The 20,524-nt window shown below is 40.6% G+C and overlaps 2 protein-coding genes across 2 annotated transcripts; one reads left to right on the forward strand and one right to left on the reverse strand.

Moving 5' to 3' along the window:
* Positions 1-35: 35 nt before the first annotated feature.
* On the forward strand, positions 36-980 carry LOC120855429 (olfactory receptor 10J3-like). The gene has a single exon (XM_040229899.1). It carries the CDS (start codon positions 36-38, stop codon positions 978-980), a length of 945 nt encoding a protein of 314 aa, XP_040085833.1.
* Positions 981-6,548: 5,568 nt separating this feature from the next.
* Positions 6,549-12,510, reverse strand: FCER1A (Fc fragment of IgE receptor Ia). Its single transcript, XM_040230151.1, has 5 exons — positions 12,430-12,510; positions 11,988-12,008; positions 10,637-10,891; positions 8,690-8,947; positions 6,549-6,992 (listed from the first exon to the last, which is right to left on the reverse strand). Exons 1-5 carry the CDS (start codon positions 12,494-12,496, stop codon positions 6,802-6,804), a joined length of 792 nt encoding a protein of 263 aa, XP_040086085.1. The 5' UTR covers positions 12,497-12,510; the 3' UTR covers positions 6,549-6,801.
* Positions 12,511-20,524: the final 8,014 nt, after the last annotated feature.

The following is a 20,524-nucleotide window of genomic DNA, read 5'->3' on the forward strand; positions in this document are numbered from 1 at the left end:
CTTTGCTGAGCTCTTTTAGACCTCAACCTCCCTCAATGCCAAAGCCAAACTCCACTTCTGTGGCTGAGTTCCTTTTTGAAGGTTTCTCCAGCTTTGGGCGGCAGCACAGGCTTGGTTTGTTTGTTGTCTTTCTAACTTTGTACCTGCTGACTCTCTCTGGCAATGCTGTTATTTTGACTATTATTCGCCTGGACCGTCATCTTCATACTCCCATGTACTTTTTCCTAAGCATGTTGTCCATCTCTGAGACCTGCTATACTGTGGCCATCATTCCCTGTATGCTTTCTGGCCTCCTGAGTCCTCATCAGACCATTTCTCTCCAAGGCTGTGCCACTCAGCTCTTTTTCTATCTAACCTTTGGTATCAATAACTGCTTCTTGCTCACAGCCATGGGATACGATCGCTACATGGCCATCTGCAACCCTCTACGGTATTCGGTCATCATGGGTAAAGAGGCCTGTATCCAGTTGGCAACTGGGTCCCTGGGAATTGGCCTGAGTATGGCCATTGTCCAGGCAACGTCTGTGTTTGGCCTGCCCTTCTGTGATGCCTTTGTCATCTCTCACTTCTTTTGTGACGTGAGACCCCTGCTGAAGCTGGCCTGCACAGACACCACTATCAATGAGATCATCAACTTTTTTGTCAGTATTTGTGTCCTTGTTGTACCCATGGGACTGGTCTTCATTTCTTATGTCCTCATCATCTCCACCATCCTCAAGATTGCTTCAGCTGAGGGTCGGAAGAAGGCCTTTGCCACCTGCGCCTCCCATCTCATTGTGGTCATCATCCACTATGGCTGTGCCTCTATCATTTACCTGAAGCCTAAGTCCCGGAGTTCCCTGGGGCAGGACAGACTCATCTCAGTGACCTACACAGTGATCACCCCTCTGCTAAACCCTGTCGTGTACAGTCTGAGGAACCAGGATATCAAAGATGCTTTGTGCAGAGCCATGGGGCAAAAACCCCTCTCCTCTCAGTGAGGAGAGTTGTGGAAGGCCTTTTCTCTCATTTCGTAAACATATATTAATTTTAATGCTGTTTTAGTAATGCTGCTAAGTATGGGATCAAGAATAGACTGAATTGGGTGCTAACACTGGAGGCTTCCATTTGAGTTAGTTGTGCTTCTCTGTGTTCTCCTTAAGAGAGGATAGGAAATGACTTATCATACCCTTAAGAATACAGGGAAAAGATTAATCTGCTTGGGTCATTCATACCCATATTCTATCACACACTCATGTACATATCTAAATATGTCCTGAGAATATGTTGGATTATACAACTACAATAAGACACAAAATTCAGCAGAGTTCTAAAAAGCTAATGAATAAAGTGCTTGGAAACCACCTCAGAAAAACCTCTGTTGTGGTGGTTAAGGGCATAGGAGCAATTTGTGCAAAATTTTATTTAACAAGTAAGTGTGGAGACACATGCATGTCCTTTTCTGTGGATGTTGAAGGCTTTTTGTAATCTGATTTTGCTGCTTGCTAATATCCCACCACAGCCTGAGGGATCTTCAAACGGCAAACGAACAAACAAAAAACCCACTCTCCAAGTGGATAGAACTGCCCTAACTGACTATTTCTGGAAATGAGGAGTACAAATGTGGTAATGCAAAAGATCTCCAGCTACTGAGAGCATAGAGGTGGGTTGTCCAGCCCCAAGATGCCTAGGTAAAAACTAGTGAGAAAACTCCTTGGGAAAGGAGATCATGATGAACAGTTTAATGCTTTCACACCTCCAACACAGGAGAGAAAGAGGATGGAGGCTGGGAGGAGCCAAGAAGAATCAGAGTTCCTTTTGCAGAGTAGCCCTAAATCTTTGAAATAGTGTTATAAATGTAAGCACTTTAACAACAGCTTCTGAAGTCATTTATTAATGAGAAGAAGTCTGAAGCTTGATTTAATGAAAAATATTCCAGTCAGCTCCTAAGCTATCATGGTTTCCCAGCAGCTCAGTGGTAAAGAATCTGCCTGCCAGTGCAGAAGAGGTAGGTTTGACCCCTGGGTCAGGAAGATCCCCTGGAGAAGGAAATGGCAACCCACTGCACTATTCTTGCTTGGGAAATCCCACAGACAGAAGAACCTGGCAGGCTACAGTCCATGGGGTCACAAAAGAATTGAACACAACTCACCAACTTAACAACAAAAACCACCTAAGCTTTCAGACGTTAATCTTCAGAAATGTCTTCTTAGATATTCCCAACTTAAAACCTGAGTTTAAAAAACAGCATTTTATGTCTGAGCATCACAGAAGGTGAAAGCATATGCTCTGGTTCTCTCTCCCTCATCCTTTCACTCCACTCAGGCCTTCTATACTAAAGAACAGGTATAGTTTGCATTTCAGACCCAGCTTCTTCAGTCTCCAGAATCTAGCTGATCTCATGTGGTGATCCTGCAGAGGCAAAATGTCACTTGTAAGAGTGTCATGAAGTTAGCTAGGTGCTGAAAATGGGGCAAACCGATGGAAATTAACAAATCTTCTAAGTCAACTTAACATATCTAGCTTTGCTGAAAAACACTGGTGTATAAAATCTGACCAGAGATAAAAGAAAAAAATATCTTTGCCTTGGTGACCATATTTTTAGAAATGACAGAGTCAGTTTATTTCTGTTAGGATAGCCAGAAAACAGTTATATTTTTTTTCTTAGTAGTTCTGTTTAGTATAGATAAAACTGTTAGGTAAAGATCTGATGGCCAGTGACACACTCACTTCAATTTGAAATTGTATTTGGTAGCTGCTCTGGTGCGGCCCCTTCAGGACCCAAACATCTATTTCCCTAGCTGCTGGAAATGTCTTGGGCTGACAGCTTGCAGTTGAGTCCCACTTCAGGAACTACCATGCTAAAGAACTGCCATCTCCAGAGTCACAGCCCCTTCCCATGGGTAGCCTTTCCAATGACTTATCTTTTTCAGGGTATAAAGACTGGCAACCTTTCCTCAACTTAAGACAGCTATGAAGGGTACTCCCAGATTCCGGAATTCCTATCTGTGAGATGATTTGAGGTTTCTGCATGACTCCATCACATTTCCACTCCCCCTTCTACCTTCATCCCTCATGGGTGTTTATGCTGAGAGCACTCCTTAATACATTTGCTGCTTTCAAATCTCTGTTTCAGACTCTGTTTCCTAGAGATCCCAGTCTGAAACATGTTAGGATCCCATTTCTAGAACAGTGGTTGGTCAACGGAGACTCCAAATTTTCAGCCTTGATATGAGCTAGTGAAGGTAGAAAATCAGTGGTTCCTATATTTTAATTTTAAAAAGATGTTAATTTTCAAACATTTAATCCTATTAATTGAATGGTATTTGCTTTGGTTCAGCTTAGTCTGTGGCAGTGCAGTATTACCTTGTTGCAAACTGGTAAAAAAAAAAATAAACAAATAAATAAAAATTAGCATTTTTCTCAGAATCTACAGGAAGTCATTTCTTGGTCTTCAAAAATTTCTCTGTAAGCAAGTTCAATTTCATTGCATTCCTTACCTTGCAGTGAGATTACTGATTTGTCTCAGTGATAATTCAAAAATTGAAAATAACAGGGAAAACAGGAAAGTCTTCAAGAAGGGAAAGATTGTGGATGCTGTAAGTGACATATGCAAGTGGCTTTAACAGTGATCCTGGGCACAGTTACAGAGTAAAAGACTTGTGGTGGAATGTCATGGAAGCTGATAAGGCATCAGCTGGGAACCTGGGCTTGGTGACTAACTGCCCAGGGCTGGGTAGACAACTTAAGGCAAGGAGATAATACTCCTCTCTGAGGTTTTCTGGGGACCCAGGCTGGCAAGTGCCTCTGCCGTTCTCAACATAAAGCTCCCATTTCTGACTTCAAGGAGATGTTCTGGTGTTCCATGTTCCGTTTAATGAAAAGAAAGAGCAGAGCCTTTCTTCAAGTATTCAATTTCCTGAAATACTCACAAGGTGTATCTTTTGTCTGCTCCTACTCCTGAGGGCCATGGAAATTTGTCTTCCGCTGGCCAGTAGCAGGGAGCTACTGACTTGATATTCAAAAACAAATCCTTTATTATTGGGAGTTTGTGATGGTTTATGGCAGATAATTTGGAACAGCAACCATGGGAAAGAAATTTGCTTTATGAGCCAGTCTAGACCATTATGGGAAGAGATTGGAGGTAACAGAGGGTGAAGCTGGGATGAATTATTTCTATCTAATCATTTGGTGACATTCATACTATCTCTCTGTCACAGATAGATTATATATATATGTATATATACATATATATTAAAAGACATCTTTATAAGTGCCATATTTGGAGGGTCCACAGAGTACTCAAGATCCAACTATGTGTTCCACAGTCCCTACAGAATAGATGTATGACTATTGGGAAGAAAAATTGTGGAAATAAATGGTAGACCTAAGTCTGATACAAGCCTGAAATATAAATATATGGAAGAACACAGTGAAAGGAGAGAACGGTATGTGGAAAATGAAAGAAAATTCACACTGGAGCTTCTTGGGGAATGTGTTCTGAACCTTTGTGCTGGAGAGTCACCACATAGAGCCAGGTTCCCATGTAATGAAAGACAAAATGTCTGGGCTAAAAGGGAGCTTAGAGACCACCTAGTCCAAAGCTCCCTTGTTACAAAGAGGAAATGGAATCTGAGACTGATAAGAACTTGCCCCAGTCACACAGCTAGTTATCAACAGCTCGAACTTCTAGGTCTGTGTTCAGTCCATAGTGCTTGCAAGCTGGGGTGAGAATGTAAATGGAAGTAAAAATGAAGTGTTAACAGTCAAGACTCAGAAAGATGTATCTAAAGCTTACAAAGCCTGGGTTATCCATGTTCAATCTCTCTCAATTCTTCTGGGTCACTTAGCCTCAGACCAAATACAGAAGTAAGTAACTTGCTCTTCAGCCTGATGCATAGCTGTGTGTAAAACATCATGAGACTGGATGTTCTTAATGAATGTTCTGTATGACTCTGGTCCCAAGGCTGTAACTATAATAGACCTTCTATCTTTTCTTAAAAGTAGGGGAATATCTAGGAATAGCAGCAAGGAGCTTCCTATAGGGACTTTTCCTGGCCTATTGTTGCAGAAAAAATCCCTTCTCCACCCATAAAGCCTCTTTACACAAAGCCAAGTGCCACAGCCCTTTCCTGGGAATCTGGTCACTGTCTCATTGAAATTATTAAAAACAAAAAAAGCATGGACAGTGTTAAGGAGGTTCATATCAGTGTTAGGGCTCAATGTGGGTTGTCTCTAATTATGCCATGATGACATATTGAATATTTTGAATTAAAGTTACTTAAGAAGCAGGGTGGATGGATTTGGGAGTTTGGGATTAGCAGATGCAAACCATTATATATAGGATGGATAAACAACAGGGTCCTACTATATGACAGAGGGAACTATATTCAATATTCTGTAATAAACCATAATGGAAAAGAAATGGAAATGAGTGTGTACATATATAACACGAGGAGCTCAGCCCAGTACTCTATGAGGACCTAGATAGGTGGGATGGAGTGAAGGGATATATTCAACTATCCTTCAATTAAAAATAATAATAAGAAGAAAATCTTGTTTCTTCTTTTATTTAATACCTCAAGCCCAATCTCTGTTTAGATTCTTCATGAATTGAGCACTCCAAACCTAAGCTTCTCTGTCCTGTCGATTCCTTTCAAATGTATCATTTCTTTGTCTAAAAAGTATAAAGTTTGCCTGCTTTGGTCGCTTGTTAGGTCCCATTTCTATGAGACCTTTGAGCACATGAATTAAAATTTCTTTCTTTTTCTCCTGTTAATTTGTCTCGTGTCAACTTTATTATTAGTTCAGCCACGAGAACTCAAGGGGATGAAAGGGTTTCCCTCATGCCAACAGCAGATACCTATATTTTAAAAAAAAAGCTTTAATAATTTCTCTATTTTTTATGACCCCTTTGGAGAAAATGGGACTTGTCAGTCTTATGAATATTTACAAACGTTCCCCCTAGTTCACTTCCTTATGTTTTTAATTGTTCAAAAAAACAGATAAACTAAAGGTGCTCTGATCTCCCATTTCCTGTTGTGAATTCCTGGTCAGCACCGACAGTACCTTGCTCTCTTTTCTAATGCTTTCCCCAAGGCCCCACATAACTGTCTCCATGAGAAGAGGTGGGGCAGGGGTGGGAGAGAAAAGACTGGGACTTTGAGATCTTATTCAGTCTTGCACTTTTTCATTGTGAGAGTTATTATTATGAGCGAGTCTCTCTAAGATGCTTCGTTCAGGTACTGTAAGAGGATATACAAGATTTAATTTGGGGAGATAAGACAGAAGTGAAACAATCACAGGGAACTCTTAGATGGAGCCTCACCCCCAGAATTCAGGGGCTCAAGTCTGCCCCAGATTCTGCCAAGAGCTAAAAGTTCATGTGATAGTAAGTGAAGAGAGAGCATAAAAATGATCAGCTTCATCAGCACATCCTTCCCTGTCTTCTTGTTCGTAGGTCAGACTTACAATGGAGAGAACATTACAAAAGAGAACATTTCTAATCTAGGACTTCATGGTTATGCCTCAAAACTAGCAAGCCTCGAATACTTAAAAGTGTCACATTACATGGTTTCATACTTTTATTCAAGTTGTATATCTCTTTTACAGATTCTAATAAATGAATCTATTCATTTCTTTACTTATATAAATGATGCTTATTGAGCACTTCCTATTACATGCCACTCGATCAGTTTAATGAAGCAGTTCTATAAAGCCGTGAGCTTTTTCTATGTACCTTGTGAGTTGTCTTTGACAACTGAGAAGCGTTTACTAAAGCCAAAAACCTCTGCTATTGCAGAGGTTTCTTGAGGAGTGACATCAGTTCCCTGGGGGATCTGGTTTAGGCTGTGGGTCCGTAAATCTGTTGCGTCTTCTCATTCTCTTCATCTTCAAGAGTAACGTGAACTGCTTATGGGTCGAGATAAGCAACCCTGTGTCCACAGCAAACAGAATCACCACCAACAATGGGATAATAAATTGTAGCCAGAAATAGTTCCTTTGAGTGTACTCTAGAGGTAATAAGAAACGTAACTCAAATTAGGAATTGAAAAGTGAGATTAAAGTCTTCATCTCCCCTAAAACAAGGATCCAACATGGTCCTTCACCTTCTAGCATGAAATGACATCCAGGAGCAGAGACAAAACACTCACAGGTTTGAGTTCCTTAGTCTGTGCCCCCTGAAGCCCTAGGGAGTCCTAAGTATTTCCCCCACAATCCCTTGGCTTGTCTGGCCAATATGCCTAATGGGAAAGGTCATAGGAAAGATGATCCCTTCCTTGGAGCCTCACGAGACCAGTGTCCACATAGGACATGGAGGTGGGAAGCAGATAGAGTAAGGGCAGGGGGTCACCAGTGCCTTATTTCTCAAACAGTCATCATTCATTGCATGTCTGTTGGAAATTAAGATATTGGGCTAGATCATAAATATTAATAAGTTGGCTTCCCAGGTGGCTTAGTGGTAAAGAACCCACCTGCCAGTGCAGGAGATGGCGGAGACACAGGTTTGATCCCTGGGTCGGGACAATCCCCTGGAGGAGGAAATGGCAACCCCTCCAGTATTCTTGCCTGGAAAATCCCATGGACAGAGGAGCCTGACAGACTAAGTTCATGGGGTTGCTAAGAGTCAGACACAATGGAGCGACTGAGCAAGGCAAGCAAGGCAAGAAGTAAATTGCCTTTCAATTCCACTGTTTTGTGATTCTGCTATTCTATTTACAAAGTAGTGATTTTTTTGTGATTTTTCTAGAATTTTAGAACCCTAGAGTATTATAGCCAGAAATTACTCACAGGTCACCTAGACTGGTGACTCTCAACACTAGCTGCCTATTACCATTACCTGGAAGAGCTTTTAAATATTGATGACCAGGTGTCATTCCAAACTAATTAAGTTAGAAGCTCAAGGGCTGATATACAGACATCAGTATTTTTTTTTTTAATTCTCCAAGCAATTTTAATGAAGTTTAGTCCAAACCCTTTATTTTATAGATAAGGATACCGGAAGCACAGTGAAAATCAAACAACAGGTCTCAAATTAGTTAACAGAGAACTACCATTAGAAATTAATTGTGGCTTCTGGTCTCAGGTTTTTTAAGATTTTGGCATGAGCAAAGTGTACCAAGCAAATGTCTTATTTCCTCACTGCAAAGCAAATATTTTAAAGGCTCCTTCTTTTATATGAAATTTGGAAATGGCAGCCTTTCATTGACTACAGAGGCAGCCCGCCTGACTACTCTTTCCATATCAAGCCCTCTTTCTCATCTCCGAAATCACAGGCACACAGCCGGTTGACTTGGTTTCCTTTCCCATTCCTCATAGGCTAGAATAGACTCTTCAAGCTATAAAGAGTTTGTTCCTTCAACTTTGAAACTCTTTTTCTATTTGATAAATGTAAGTTTCTCCCCAGAAGCAATAGATGACTTTGCTTGACTAGTATTCAACAGTTTAAAAATCCATTTTACAACTATTGCATTTAACATCTGTAAACATTACATAATGTGAGAAGGTATTACTGTTGCCATTGAACAAGTAAGGAATCTGAGACAGAGACTAAGGGATATTCTCTACCCCTGGTCTCCTCATTGCAAATCTAGTAGACTTTTCAGGGAATCACAGTTGCTTGCATTCTATAGCTTCAACTGCATTAAGCTCAAATGTTCTTTCTCCTTTCCCCTGCTATGGACTCGTTCCCTTTCCTTCACCAACTTACGTTTTTTTACTATAATCTTGAGTTTATTAGAGGTGTAGTTGAGCCTCTGAATTCTGCCCACACAGTAATAGATGCCACTGTCCCCTTCTGTGACATTGGTGATGGAGATGTTGTGGTTCTCATACCAGTACTTGAGAGCTCTGTTATCCTTGTAGTAGATCACCTTGAAGGCATTCAGATTCTTCCAACTGTGGCACCTGAGGAAGAGGGACTCACCCTCCATCATCACCTCAGCAGAGGCCTGAAGGATCAACCAGTCTGAAGAATATTCATTAAGATATTTATTTAACAATGACAGATAAAATAAAAATAAGATAAATAAAAACAATCATGCAAAGAGTACATATCAGAAACCTTTATCATTAATCCATTTCTTGGCTCATAAGATCAATAAAAAGGAAACACAAAATAATGCTTATAGCCTGTCTCCTCTGTTGATAAATATTCTCTCCTCCTGAAAGGTAATTCTGGGGCCACAACATTGCTGACGCTTCTGATCAGCCCACCTATAGGAGGTCTGAAACCCATTATCCCTTTCAGCTCTATTGTTGCATTTGGTCACTAAAGGGGAAATAAACCTACTCTGCCTGGAGAGTCCTAGCCTAGCAGAGTTGTCCTCTCTAAACTTATAGGTACTTCCCGTTCTATTAATCACAGTAAGCCTCCAGCTTCCTCAGAACATGCATCACAATTTGAATTAATTATTTGTGTAACTATTGATTGGATGTCCATTTCCTCATTGGGCTCTCCACTTCAGAGGTCAGGATCATGTCTGTTCCTTTCATCATATCTCCAGTGCCTAATAATACCTAGGAATCGGTAGATTCTCAATGAATGTTTGTCAATAATGAGTCAGTAAAATATAAGAGTCAGGTTGTATGGCTAATGTCATTTTAAGAACTCAAAATTTAGAATAGAAACATGTCTAGGTTGCATAAGCATATTTTATTTAGGAGCAATCCTTGAGGACTTTTCTAGAATCGACTCCAAAAAAAATAAAGAAGCTATTTTACACTGCTTTAGTTTCTACTTAGAATTTGTACACAGATGTTGAAACATCTCTTTTCACTCAAGAGAAAAAATACAAAATATGCTTATACTTTAAAAATATTTATATTTAAAAATATAAAACAAAATATAAATGACCTAGCTGTTCAAATGAAATCATTACTTTGTTCACTGAACATTTACAAAGTAACCCACATATGCCTGAGCACACTGTACTAATTGTTGACAGTAGGAGAGTGATGAAGCAAACATAAGATTTGTTCTTAAGTAAAAGTAGAGTACAGGAGGAATGTAAAGAGATAGCTTTCAGAATCAACAGTACAACTTACTACTTTACCACATGTAAAAGAGATAGCCAAGGGGAATTTCGCTCTATGTTTCAGGAAGCTCAAACGGGGGCTCTGTATCAACCTAGAGGGGTGGGGTGGGGAGGGAGATGGGAGAGAGGTTCCAAAGGGAAGGGATATATATATATATACCTATGGCTGATTCATGTTGAGGTTTGACAGAGAACAACAGAATTCTGTAAAGCAATTATCCTTCAGTTAATAAATAAATAAATTAAACAAAAGAGTACAACTTAATATTCAGGTCATGACACATGGAAATGGCAAAGTAACTCTTTAAATCAAAGAGCTCTTTGTAATGTTCACATATCCAATATGCCATCTGACCATGTAATATGCATCTGTACCAAGTTAGAGAAGATAGAAATGAAACAGTCTAGTGGAGTAACATTGGGAGATTGCTAGAATATTGAAAGAAGGCAGAAGGGCAGATGGAGTAGAGGCTGAAGAAGAGAGATGAACCTGTATGTGGAGAGAGACCCTGAGTTCAACCTTGCTTTTCTAAGCCTTGGAATAACTTGCTTTCTCCCCATTTTCAGATGGGCCATTCCACACATGAGAGAACTGGTATTTCTGTAACCCTGGAACTTACCACTGATGACGTTTAGGTACACAGGTTCACTAATGTCAAGTCCTTTGTTTCGGCATTGGTATTCCCCACTGTCCTGCATGCGTGCTTTCACAATGTCCCATCTTGAATTTGTCACTTTCAAAGTGGTTCCATTGTGGATCCACACAGAGGACTCATCTTCAGAGGAACTGTTAGCACCACATGTAAGAGTCACAGTTTCTCCTCTAAATATTTTTCTCCATGGTGGATTCAAGGACAGCTTAGATTTCCAGATGGCTTTGAGAAGAACAGATTGTGGAAAGAGATATGGAAGGAGGGAAAATATCATTGAAATCTGTTCAGCTTCCAGAGTACAGACATAATAATAGTCAATCAATGGTCAATCTACCCTTAAACTGTTGGTGATAAGAATCTATCCTGAGTCCTAGAATTAAAGGAAGGAAGAAAGAATCTTGTGGTCCCACCTAGGGACCCTAGCTCCCAACCTAGGAAAAAACAGGACATGAATGTAAGATATTAAAAAACAAAGAGGATAACCCCTCTAATTTTCTTGATTCCAGTTTCAGTATCTGTAAATGAGGATTGAATTCTCTTTTCAAGCAGAGATTATGTCTGAGATGTTCATACATAGTTCAACACAATGACTACTACATAGTGAGTATTCATTAAATATTTATCAAGTTGATGAATGAGTGAATAATGGATGAATTAAGGTAGTGGACTAAATGAAATACATGGCCTCTCCCAGCTCTAAATTTTTATGACTATTTAATTGTGAGTGAATAGGGAATGGAAATTATATGTCAATTCTGGAAGGTACTGAGAATCACCAAGAGGATCAGTCTTAAAAGGCTTTCAGGGACAAAGAGATGTGGTACAAATCTGAACGAAGACTTCAGAAGTGGCCAGGTGGTGATGAGGAAGAGGTGATATGTTCAAAAGAGAACTAGACTTGGATTTAAGGGACTTAACGTTAGAATCGAGTGCCTTGTTGGCCATGTAACCTCCAACAAATTACTTAATCTGAGTTTCAGTATCCTCAATTATAAAATGGCAATAATAATAACAGGGATGATGATGTAAGAATTAAATGAGTTTATATCATGGTATCTGGAGCAGAGGCTGAGACAGATGCTCAGCAGACATGACTGTTTGCATAAAAGAGGAAAGGGTGACTTGAGAGAATGAAACACTGTGTGGGAAGCTTTTGAATGGGGGAAAGAAGGAACACGAGGCAGGTGGAAGTGTGATAAACAGGGAAGAGCAGATTAATAATCATTAAAAAATAGATGATGGGATGAAGGGAAAGGATGAAGGGCGGGCAATTTCCAGACCCATTGAAATACTGAGAGAACAAGGACAGAAGACTCACCTGCTGACATGCCATCTGGAGCTGCAAAATCCAGAGACAATAAGTTAGTATCTGACCCCAGCCTTCTGGATACCTGAAGACTGGGATCTGGTTATGATGCTGAGGTCTACATCCATGGAGTTTTAAGGGCCAACCATCTTTTTCAGGACTCTGTTCAAGGAAGAGAAGGAGCCTCTCTCCTTCCTCTGCTGTCCCTCCTTTACCCTCTAGGGAAAGCCAGCTTGATAGCAAGGACTAGACTTTCAGTCCGGCTTCCTCCTTAGATGATGCCCAACCCCCCTTCTTCTGCTATCCAGCTTGTCCTCCCTACAGAATCCCCGGGAAATGACCCACAGTTTGCTCATAACCTAGAAAAAGTCAGCAATAAAATTGTCAACTTTCCCTCACCAGCCACTCCCCCAATCTGTTCCGGCCCCTTCAGGGGGCTGATAACTCTACTTACAGAAAAGCAGCAGAGCTATCCACAGCAGGGCAGGGGCTCCCACGGGAATAGTAGGCATCTTCTCCATGGCCTCCAACTGAGCTGCAGAGATCCAGGGCCTTAGAATAAACTTGAAAGTAAAAAGGAGAAGGAAACGTTCTCTGTGTCATATCTGGTTAACGCATCAGCTGCACCTAGGTTTGCTTCCTTCTCTGGAGATAACATTAGGAGTGGTGCTTAAAAGGGCAATTTTATATATATAGTTTTAAAATCCTTTATTGACTTTTTTCTTTTTTTGATTGCACTGCACAGCATTCAGGATCTTAGTTCTCCAATCAGGGATTGAAACCATGCCCCTTGCAGTGGAAGTGGACGCACAGTCTTAACCACTGGACCACCAGGGAGGTCTCCAGGGCAACTTTATATTTACCCCCATACTCTCCATTCCACCTCCGTGCACACACCTGGAATCTAGTTGGAGAGGGGCAGAGGGGGCACGCAGGAACAAAACTTTCTTAAACTATCAATGTATAGTTATTTTGTTTGCAACTTAGAAAAGTGGGGTGCAGAGGAGAGAAGAATAAAAATAACAGTTAATTATTCACCTCATATAGATCAGGCACTACGCTAAATATACCTTATATTTCATTCATTTCTCAAAACAATTCTATGAAGAGGTACCATCGTTACCTACATTTTATAGAAAGGAAAATTGGAGCTTAGAGAGGTAAAGTCATTTATCTTAGAGTACTCCCTAGTAAATGGCTAATTTGGGACTCAAACATTTGAAAAATCGAATCCTAGAGTAAGACTCACAATCATGATGGTCTCCTGTTTATGCATGTCTACAAGTATGGCCAGAATTCTAGCTGAAATTCTGCTGTGGTTCTCCAGAGTTACCAACCCTCTTGTTACCTAATTTCCTGCTGATCCATTAGTGCACAAATCCACAAATTTTTCTCTGCTTCCCTGATGACCCACTGTCCGACCAGCCAAATTGGAGATATTTTTGGAAACTCCTTCTCTCCATGGGTCCTGATGAGGTCTACAATACAGGAAGGCAGATGTTAAACCATAACTTACAGGGATCTCAGTAATATAATTTATTTTATTTTATTGCTCCAGCTTTTGTCCATTTTTATGTTTCTAGTCCTCTAGCCTGATCACCCTTTCTCCTTTAAATCCACATCTGTTTTCTTCCCTCCAGGACCTCAATGACTAATTTTTAATTCTAGGTCAGAATTAGTCACCTTCTTCCAGGATTTGATATTGATAATGATACTGGAGATAATACCTCTATAAATATCTACACTGGCTTGCCCTCCACAAAGTATTTTTCATGTGTGGTATTTTTATTTGGCCCTTGCCAAAGCTCTGAAATAGCAGAAGCAATATGAAGTCAGCAAGGCCCCATTCTATCATGCCAGCTTTTGCATGCTGACTGTTTTATTTTTTTAATATATATAATTATATGTATTTCTGTATATATATGCTGTACTGGGTTTTCGTTGCTGCACATGTTTTTCCTAGTTGTGGCAAGCAGGGGTTGCTCTGTAGTTGCAATGCATGGGCTTCTCATTGCGGTAGCTGCTCTCGTGGTGGAGCATGGCCTGAAGGCTTCAGTAGTTGCTGCCTATGGGCTCAGTAGTTGCAGTTCCTGGGCTCTAGAGCACAAACTCAACAGTTGTGGCCCATGGGCTTAGTTGCTCCTCAACACGTGGGGTCCTCCCGGACCACATATCAAACCTGTGTCTCTTGCATTGGCAGGAGTACTCTTTACCACTGAACCACCAGGGAAACCCCACCAATTGTTGAATTAAGACTAACGAATTAAACGTAACGTCGCTGCACTTCAAGATCTAACCAAAGCTTTCAGCTTCTCTGAAATTAGAGAATATGAGTCTACAGATTCCTAAATAGAAAGTTTCAGATAAGAAAGATTGTGATCAGTCCCAGGCTGTGCAATATCTTAGTGACAGATCTTTAAAGAAAGCAGAGAGTTATTTTGGAAAGTGTAAGTATTTAAAGATCTGAATTCAAATACTCCTAAGTATTTATGTGGTTAGGGTTCACCTATAAAATAGAGACAATGATGATATCCAGGTCATGTCTTTATTATGTGGTTTAAGAAGGTAATAAACGTGTAAAATGCATTGATCAGCATCTGATATGTAAAAGATGCTCCATAAATCTATCTTTCCCCTCCTTTATTGTTGTTGCTGTTGTTGTTCAGTTGCTAAGTAAGGTCTGATTCTTTGTGACACCATGGACTGCAGTGCTCCAGGCTTCACTGTCTCCAGGAGTTCACTCAAACTCATGTCCACTGAGTCGATGAGGTCATCCAACCATCTCATCCTCTATTGCCCGCTTCTCCTCCTGCTCCCAATTTTGCCCACCATCAGAGTCTTTTCCAATGAGTCGGCTCTTCCCACTAGTTGGCCAAGTATTGGAGCTTCAGCTTCAGCATCAGTCCTTGCAATGAATACTCAGGGTTGATTTCCTTTCAGATTGATTGGTTTGACCTTATTTGCAGTCCAAGGGACTCTCAAGAGTCTTCTCCAGCACAATTCGAAATCATCATTTCATTGGTGCTCAACCTTCTTTATGGTCCAACTCTCACATCCGTACATGGCTACTGGAAAAATCATAGCTTTGACTATACAGACCTTTATCAGCAAAGTGATATCTCTGCTTTTTAACACATGGTTTAGGTTTGCCATAACTTTTCTTCCAAAAATCAAGAGTCTTTTAATGTCATAGCTATGGTCACCATCCATGGTGATTTTGGAGACCAAGAAAATAACACCTGTCACTGTTTCCATTGTTTCCCCATCTATTTGCCAGGAAGTGATGTGACTGGATTCCATTTATTACCATTATTCAATAAAGACTCAGGAGAAACATGCATTTCAGCCACCTCATGCAGAGTTGACTCATTGGAAAAGACTGATGCTGGGAGGGATTGGGGGCAGGAGGAGAAGGGGATGACAGAGGATGAGATGGCTGGATGGCATCACTGACTCAATGGACGTGAATCTGAGTGAACTCCGGGAGTTGGTGATGGACAGGGAGGCCTGGCGTGCTGCGATTCATGGGGTCGCAAAGAGTCGGACACGACTGAGAGAATGTATTGAACTGAACTGAAGGCTATGATTTTTCCAGTGGTCATGTATGGATGTGAGAGTTGGACTGTGAAGAAAGCTGAGCACCAAAGAATTGATACTTATGAACTGTGGTGTTGGAGAAGACTCTTGAGAGTCACTTGGTCTGAAAGGAGATCCAACCAATCCATTCTAAAGGAGATCAGTCCTGGGTTTTCATTAGAAGGACTGATGCTAAAGCTGAAACTCCAATACTTTGGCCACCTCATGCGAAGAGTTGACTCATTGGAAAAGACTGTGATGCTGGGAGGAATTGGGGGCAGGAGGAGAAGGGAACGACAGAGGATGAGATGGCTGGATGGCATCACCGACTTGATGGACATGAGTTTGAGTGAACTCCGGGAATTGGTGATGGACAGGGAGGCCTGGCGAGCTGCAGTCCATGGGGTCACAAAGAGTCAGCCATGACTGAGCAACTGAACTGAACTGAACTGAAGGCGATCAACAAATATACAGGATGTTTTACTTGATAACCAGTATGTTATGCTGATATAATTTATGTAACTAATCTCACTCCTCCCCATAGTGATGAAGAAGAGAGTATTATAGGGAAGAATAGAATGGAAAAAAATTGTTTGGGGAAGAGGAGGAGAAAGAAATGGGGAAGATACAATTTTTGAGGCATTGTCAGAAGGCAGTACATACATACCAAGATCCTAAAAGAGACGTTTCACCACTTTGTTGAGAGTTTGTCCAGGAGAGATGCCAGATATTCTTTTACCCTAGGGCAGCGATTCTACGGTAAAATTATCCTTCGGAGACAGTCACTTTACTGTGACTCAAAAAGTCTATTTTAAAGCTTTCCCCCAAGTCTTCAGTTATTCCCTGCTTGAATGGGAGGTGGACTGGAATTCAAGATGTACTACTAGTTCTTAATATAGAGAGAATAAGGTTTGTCGTTGACACAGTATTTTCATTTTCTCTACCATCCTAAAGCAAAGCTTCAGTGTCCAGCAGTGAAATGAAGGTAGTGTTTTGGTAGCAGTAATAGCAATGATTTAACTGATTCAACTAAAGCAGTTCATTAAAGCTTAAAAACAAACCAAGCCACTCATCCTCAACGCACACAACAACAAAACCAAAATTATCAACATCAGGAAGGATAAACCATATCCTAATTCCCATACTATAAAACCGCAGGTACCCAAAGGAACAAAGTGAGAATTCAGAAGGGACAAATACACACAAGATTACATCATAATTCTGCTCTACCCTAACATAACTGGTTGATTCACCAGTCAAGTCCCACACATCCTTTATCTTATTATAAAATTAAAATTCTCTAAATTTTATTGTCCACTACCTAGGTGGAGTGTGCTATTGATTTCTTGCATTCTGCCGTAGATATCAGAAACGTGCTCACTGGGACCCACAGATTTTGTCCTAATCTCACTTCTTATAATAAGCACTGAATCCAGACATTCATGTGTTCAACACTCATTAACAACGTCTCTGTCCCAAATTTTGACCCATTATTGGTTTTCAGAAACCTTAGTGGTTTGGGTGTTTTGTTTTGTTTTTGGCCTTACTGCACAGCATGCAAGATCTTAGTTTTCCAGTGAGAGATTGAATTCAGGCTCACTGCAGTGGAAGCACAGAGTCTTAGCCACTGGACCACCAGGGAAGTTCCCCAAACCTTTATCTGTTCTTTACCTTGTATCAGTGGGGAATTGAAACTCAACTTCCCATGCATGAACTATTAGGATCTACTCATTGTAAGGTGTCCAGATGAGGCATCTCTGTGGCACTTTGTAGAAAGGGAACAGTCTGAACCATAAGGTGCACTCAAGCAAATGTGACCTTTGCCTTATAAATACTATGTTCCAGCCAAGAGACCTAGAGGGCCTCTGACTTGCCTTTCTGCCTCCAACAGATACAATCAGTAAGTGACCTGATCTTTCCTTCAGAATAGACAGAACAGAATTATAAGCCTGCTGAAGAAGCTTCCTAGGAAGAATGGTAATGTAAAAAAAGAAGAAAAAGAAAGAAAGAAAAATGAATGCTGGACTATTATATTAAATTTAAAAATTAAAAGAAAAAAATTATTATCCAGGAATATTTTAAAGAGATTAAGTGTAAGACTGATTAGGTATTCAGGCTCTGAGCAGGCCCTGGAGTTTGATTCTCAGCTTAGATCACATATTGGTTACCTGGCTCTCCACAAGTTACTAAATCTCTCTGTGACTCAGCATCTTCTCTGGTTAAATGGGGATAGTGGCAGCACTTGTTGTTGAGGGTATTAAATGAGTTAATATAGTAAAAGCTTTATAAGAGAGGCTGGTAGATAGTAAATGCTGTGTATGATTTTATTACTGTTATTACAATCATTTTATTAGGATCCTTTGGACTTTGGAGCAGCAGAGAGAAACTCTTTCTGTCCACAGGAAAATGAGCAGGAAAGGCTACTAGTCCGGAAGGCAGTGCAGCCTGGATCACATAGGAGTAATTGTGCCTCAAGGAGACCCTTCCTCCACTCACAGGTTAGGGGGTAGAGGAGAGAAGTTGCTCTGTGGGAGTCCTGAGAGCATTACCAGGTGTGGTTCTAGACTAAGTACAGTTTTGCAGAGTCAGCCCTCAAGCCATATATAGTGTAGGCTAGGTTTGTTTTACCCTTCCTTACAGAATTACACAGTTTAAAATGGCAACAATTCTTGTTTTAAAGGAATCCCTTTTAGGCTGTTAGCAGATAAGGATAAGAGGTCTTAGTCCAGCCAAGGAGATTTGCATTTTAATAAGTAACTTTTGGAAGCTAGGAGAAGTAGCTTGTTGCTTGTCTCAGTGATGAGTGCGCAGGATACATTTTTAGCATTTAGTAGGCAACCCAATGTCCTGTAATACCCAGGGCAGCCTTGCATAATATAAAGAATTGTTCTGCCTTTACACTGTTTTCAAATGTCCATCCAGGTATTTTATAATTATTCAAGCCCTGAATCTATCTGACAAATAATGCAAAGCATTTTTACATTTTTTCATATATACTGGATTCTATAGGAAAGAAACTATTGTGTCCTCTGATGGAAGATTATTCTTGTGTCACTTGTAAACTGGCTTTGCCTTTTGGTGGATATAATAACCAAGTCAAAGTTTGGGAGGAGGGACGATTTCTTATTGCTAGCAGTAAATAGGGAGATCTTTCCCAAAACAGTATCTCCCCGAAGAGCAAAAATGGGGAAGTTTTAAGCTAAGGGAACAGATATATTCATGAAGGGGCTTGGGCAGAAGAGAATCAGCATACAATTGCGGCCAAAGTTGAGTACAAGCTTTAGCTGATTGAAGTCAAGAGGGTCAGCATCATTGTTCTGTCCTCCACCTTGGTTACTGCAGAACTCAAAGACCATATCAGATTGTTGTGTATATCTCTTAAGAAGGAACTAGAACCCTGTCTTATAGCTGAACTCTTGTTTCTTGACTGCTTTTCCTTTGTTCTTAGATTCCCTCACTTAAGATCATTGATTAGTGAGACCTGTTGAAGGGTAAACATTGTGACCAGGCTTAGATCACAAAATGGCTTCTCACGTTAAGAAAGTCAATCCTGGTTCTCTTTCTCCAGGGATCCCCTACATTATCTGCTTACATTTGGTTTTCCTAGAAGAGCATCCTTGGATCGTTCACTGTTTCCCCAAATCAGATCACCAACAGCCACACTGTTCCTGATCATTGTATTGTTACCAGATTAGTCAACTAGACCCCACCAGGATCCTAGCCATCCCTTGTCTTAGCCAGGGAGGTTCTTTTTCTTTTTGGATCTGTGCTGCCAATAAGGAAACTGATGTTGAGATTAGAATAGCATCAGCTTTATTCAATGGTCAAAGAATGAAGAAGCAGGAACTTGGCTCACAAATCAACATCTCAGCCTAGTTTAGACAGAGAAACTGTGTATGTCAGAAGGTCGAGGTGAAAGGAAAGGGACTGGAAAGTGTGGGAGGAATGTCCATAAGGAACCCAAGCACAAGGGTGTGGTTTGCACCTGGAACTGATGCAGCACTCCTGTTCAGTCCTTGTATGGGCTTTTCCAGTTGTTGTCATGGCAACTGTTACCTGTCACAGCACCTATGGGTGTGTCACTTAGCCTATGCTAATATATTACTATGAGCATAGATTGAGACTCTAGGACCACTTCTACGGACCACTAGAAGTCAAATCTTCTGCTGTCTTGGGTCTAGTTGGTTCTAATCAGTTCTTGCTTTTCTCTTTGCAGCTTCCTTCTGAATCTTAGATAAGAGCAGAGGTATGACTCTTGGGCAACAGTTTTGGTAACTGTATCACCAATACCTCACTGCTGTATAGGGCTACTATAGATGTCACATTTATCATGGATATACTTTCTTACTGTAAGTTATTTCATTTTATTTCTTTTTTATATTAAGGCTGGAAATTATATTGATTTTAAAATATGTGTGTGTGCATAGGTAGAAGTGAGGGATCCAGTTTCAAGTACCTGAAACTTCCACAATTTGGAGCATCTTCCTTAAAAACATGATTAGAAAATTATGAATACAGTATTAGGTATTAGAATGACTATTTATCTAAAACAAGAAAACAAACTCAACAAATTGCAAAGTATAAAAGCTGGAAAAGGACATCAATATTATAAAATCCAGAAATACTCTTCCTACATATCTTTACAACATACTCTGGTCTCCTCTTCACTGGACAGTGATATCACAATATCACATTTTACAGAATGTTGCTGCTGCTGCTGCTAAGTCGCTTCAGTCGTGTCCAACTCTGTGTGACCCCATAGACGGCAGCCCACCAGGCTCCCCCGTCCCTGGGATTCTCCAGGCAAGAACACTGGAGTGGGTTGCCATTTCCTTCTCCAATGCGTGAAAGTGAAAAGTGAAATGGAAGTCGCTCAGTCGTGTCCGACTCTTTGCGACCCCATGGACCGCAGCCTACCAGGCTCCTCCGTCCATGGCAAGAGTACTGGAGTGGTGTGCCATAGCCTTCTCCAT

Source organism: Oryx dammah, unplaced genomic scaffold, assembly GCF_014754425.2.
Source record: "Oryx dammah isolate SB20612 unplaced genomic scaffold, SCBI_Odam_1.1 HiC_scaffold_28, whole genome shotgun sequence".
Lineage (NCBI taxonomy): Eukaryota > Metazoa > Chordata > Mammalia > Artiodactyla > Bovidae > Oryx > Oryx dammah.

Coding starts and splice junctions, on each gene's coding strand:
- LOC120855429 (XM_040229899.1), top strand. CDS start 36: ATGCCAAAGCCAAACTCCACTTCTGTGGCTGAGTTCCTTTTTGAAGGT.
- FCER1A (XM_040230151.1), bottom strand. CDS start 12,496: ATGGAGAAGATGCCTACTATTCCCGTGGGAGCCCCTGCCCTGCTGTGG. Junction 12,009..12,429: donor GATAGCTCTGCTGCTTTTCT/GTAAGTAGAGTT, acceptor TGGATTTTGCAG/CTCCAGATGGCATGTCAGCA. Junction 10,892..11,987: donor TCCAGATGGCATGTCAGCAG/GTGAGTCTTCTG, acceptor TTCTTCTCAAAG/CCATCTGGAAATCTAAGCTG.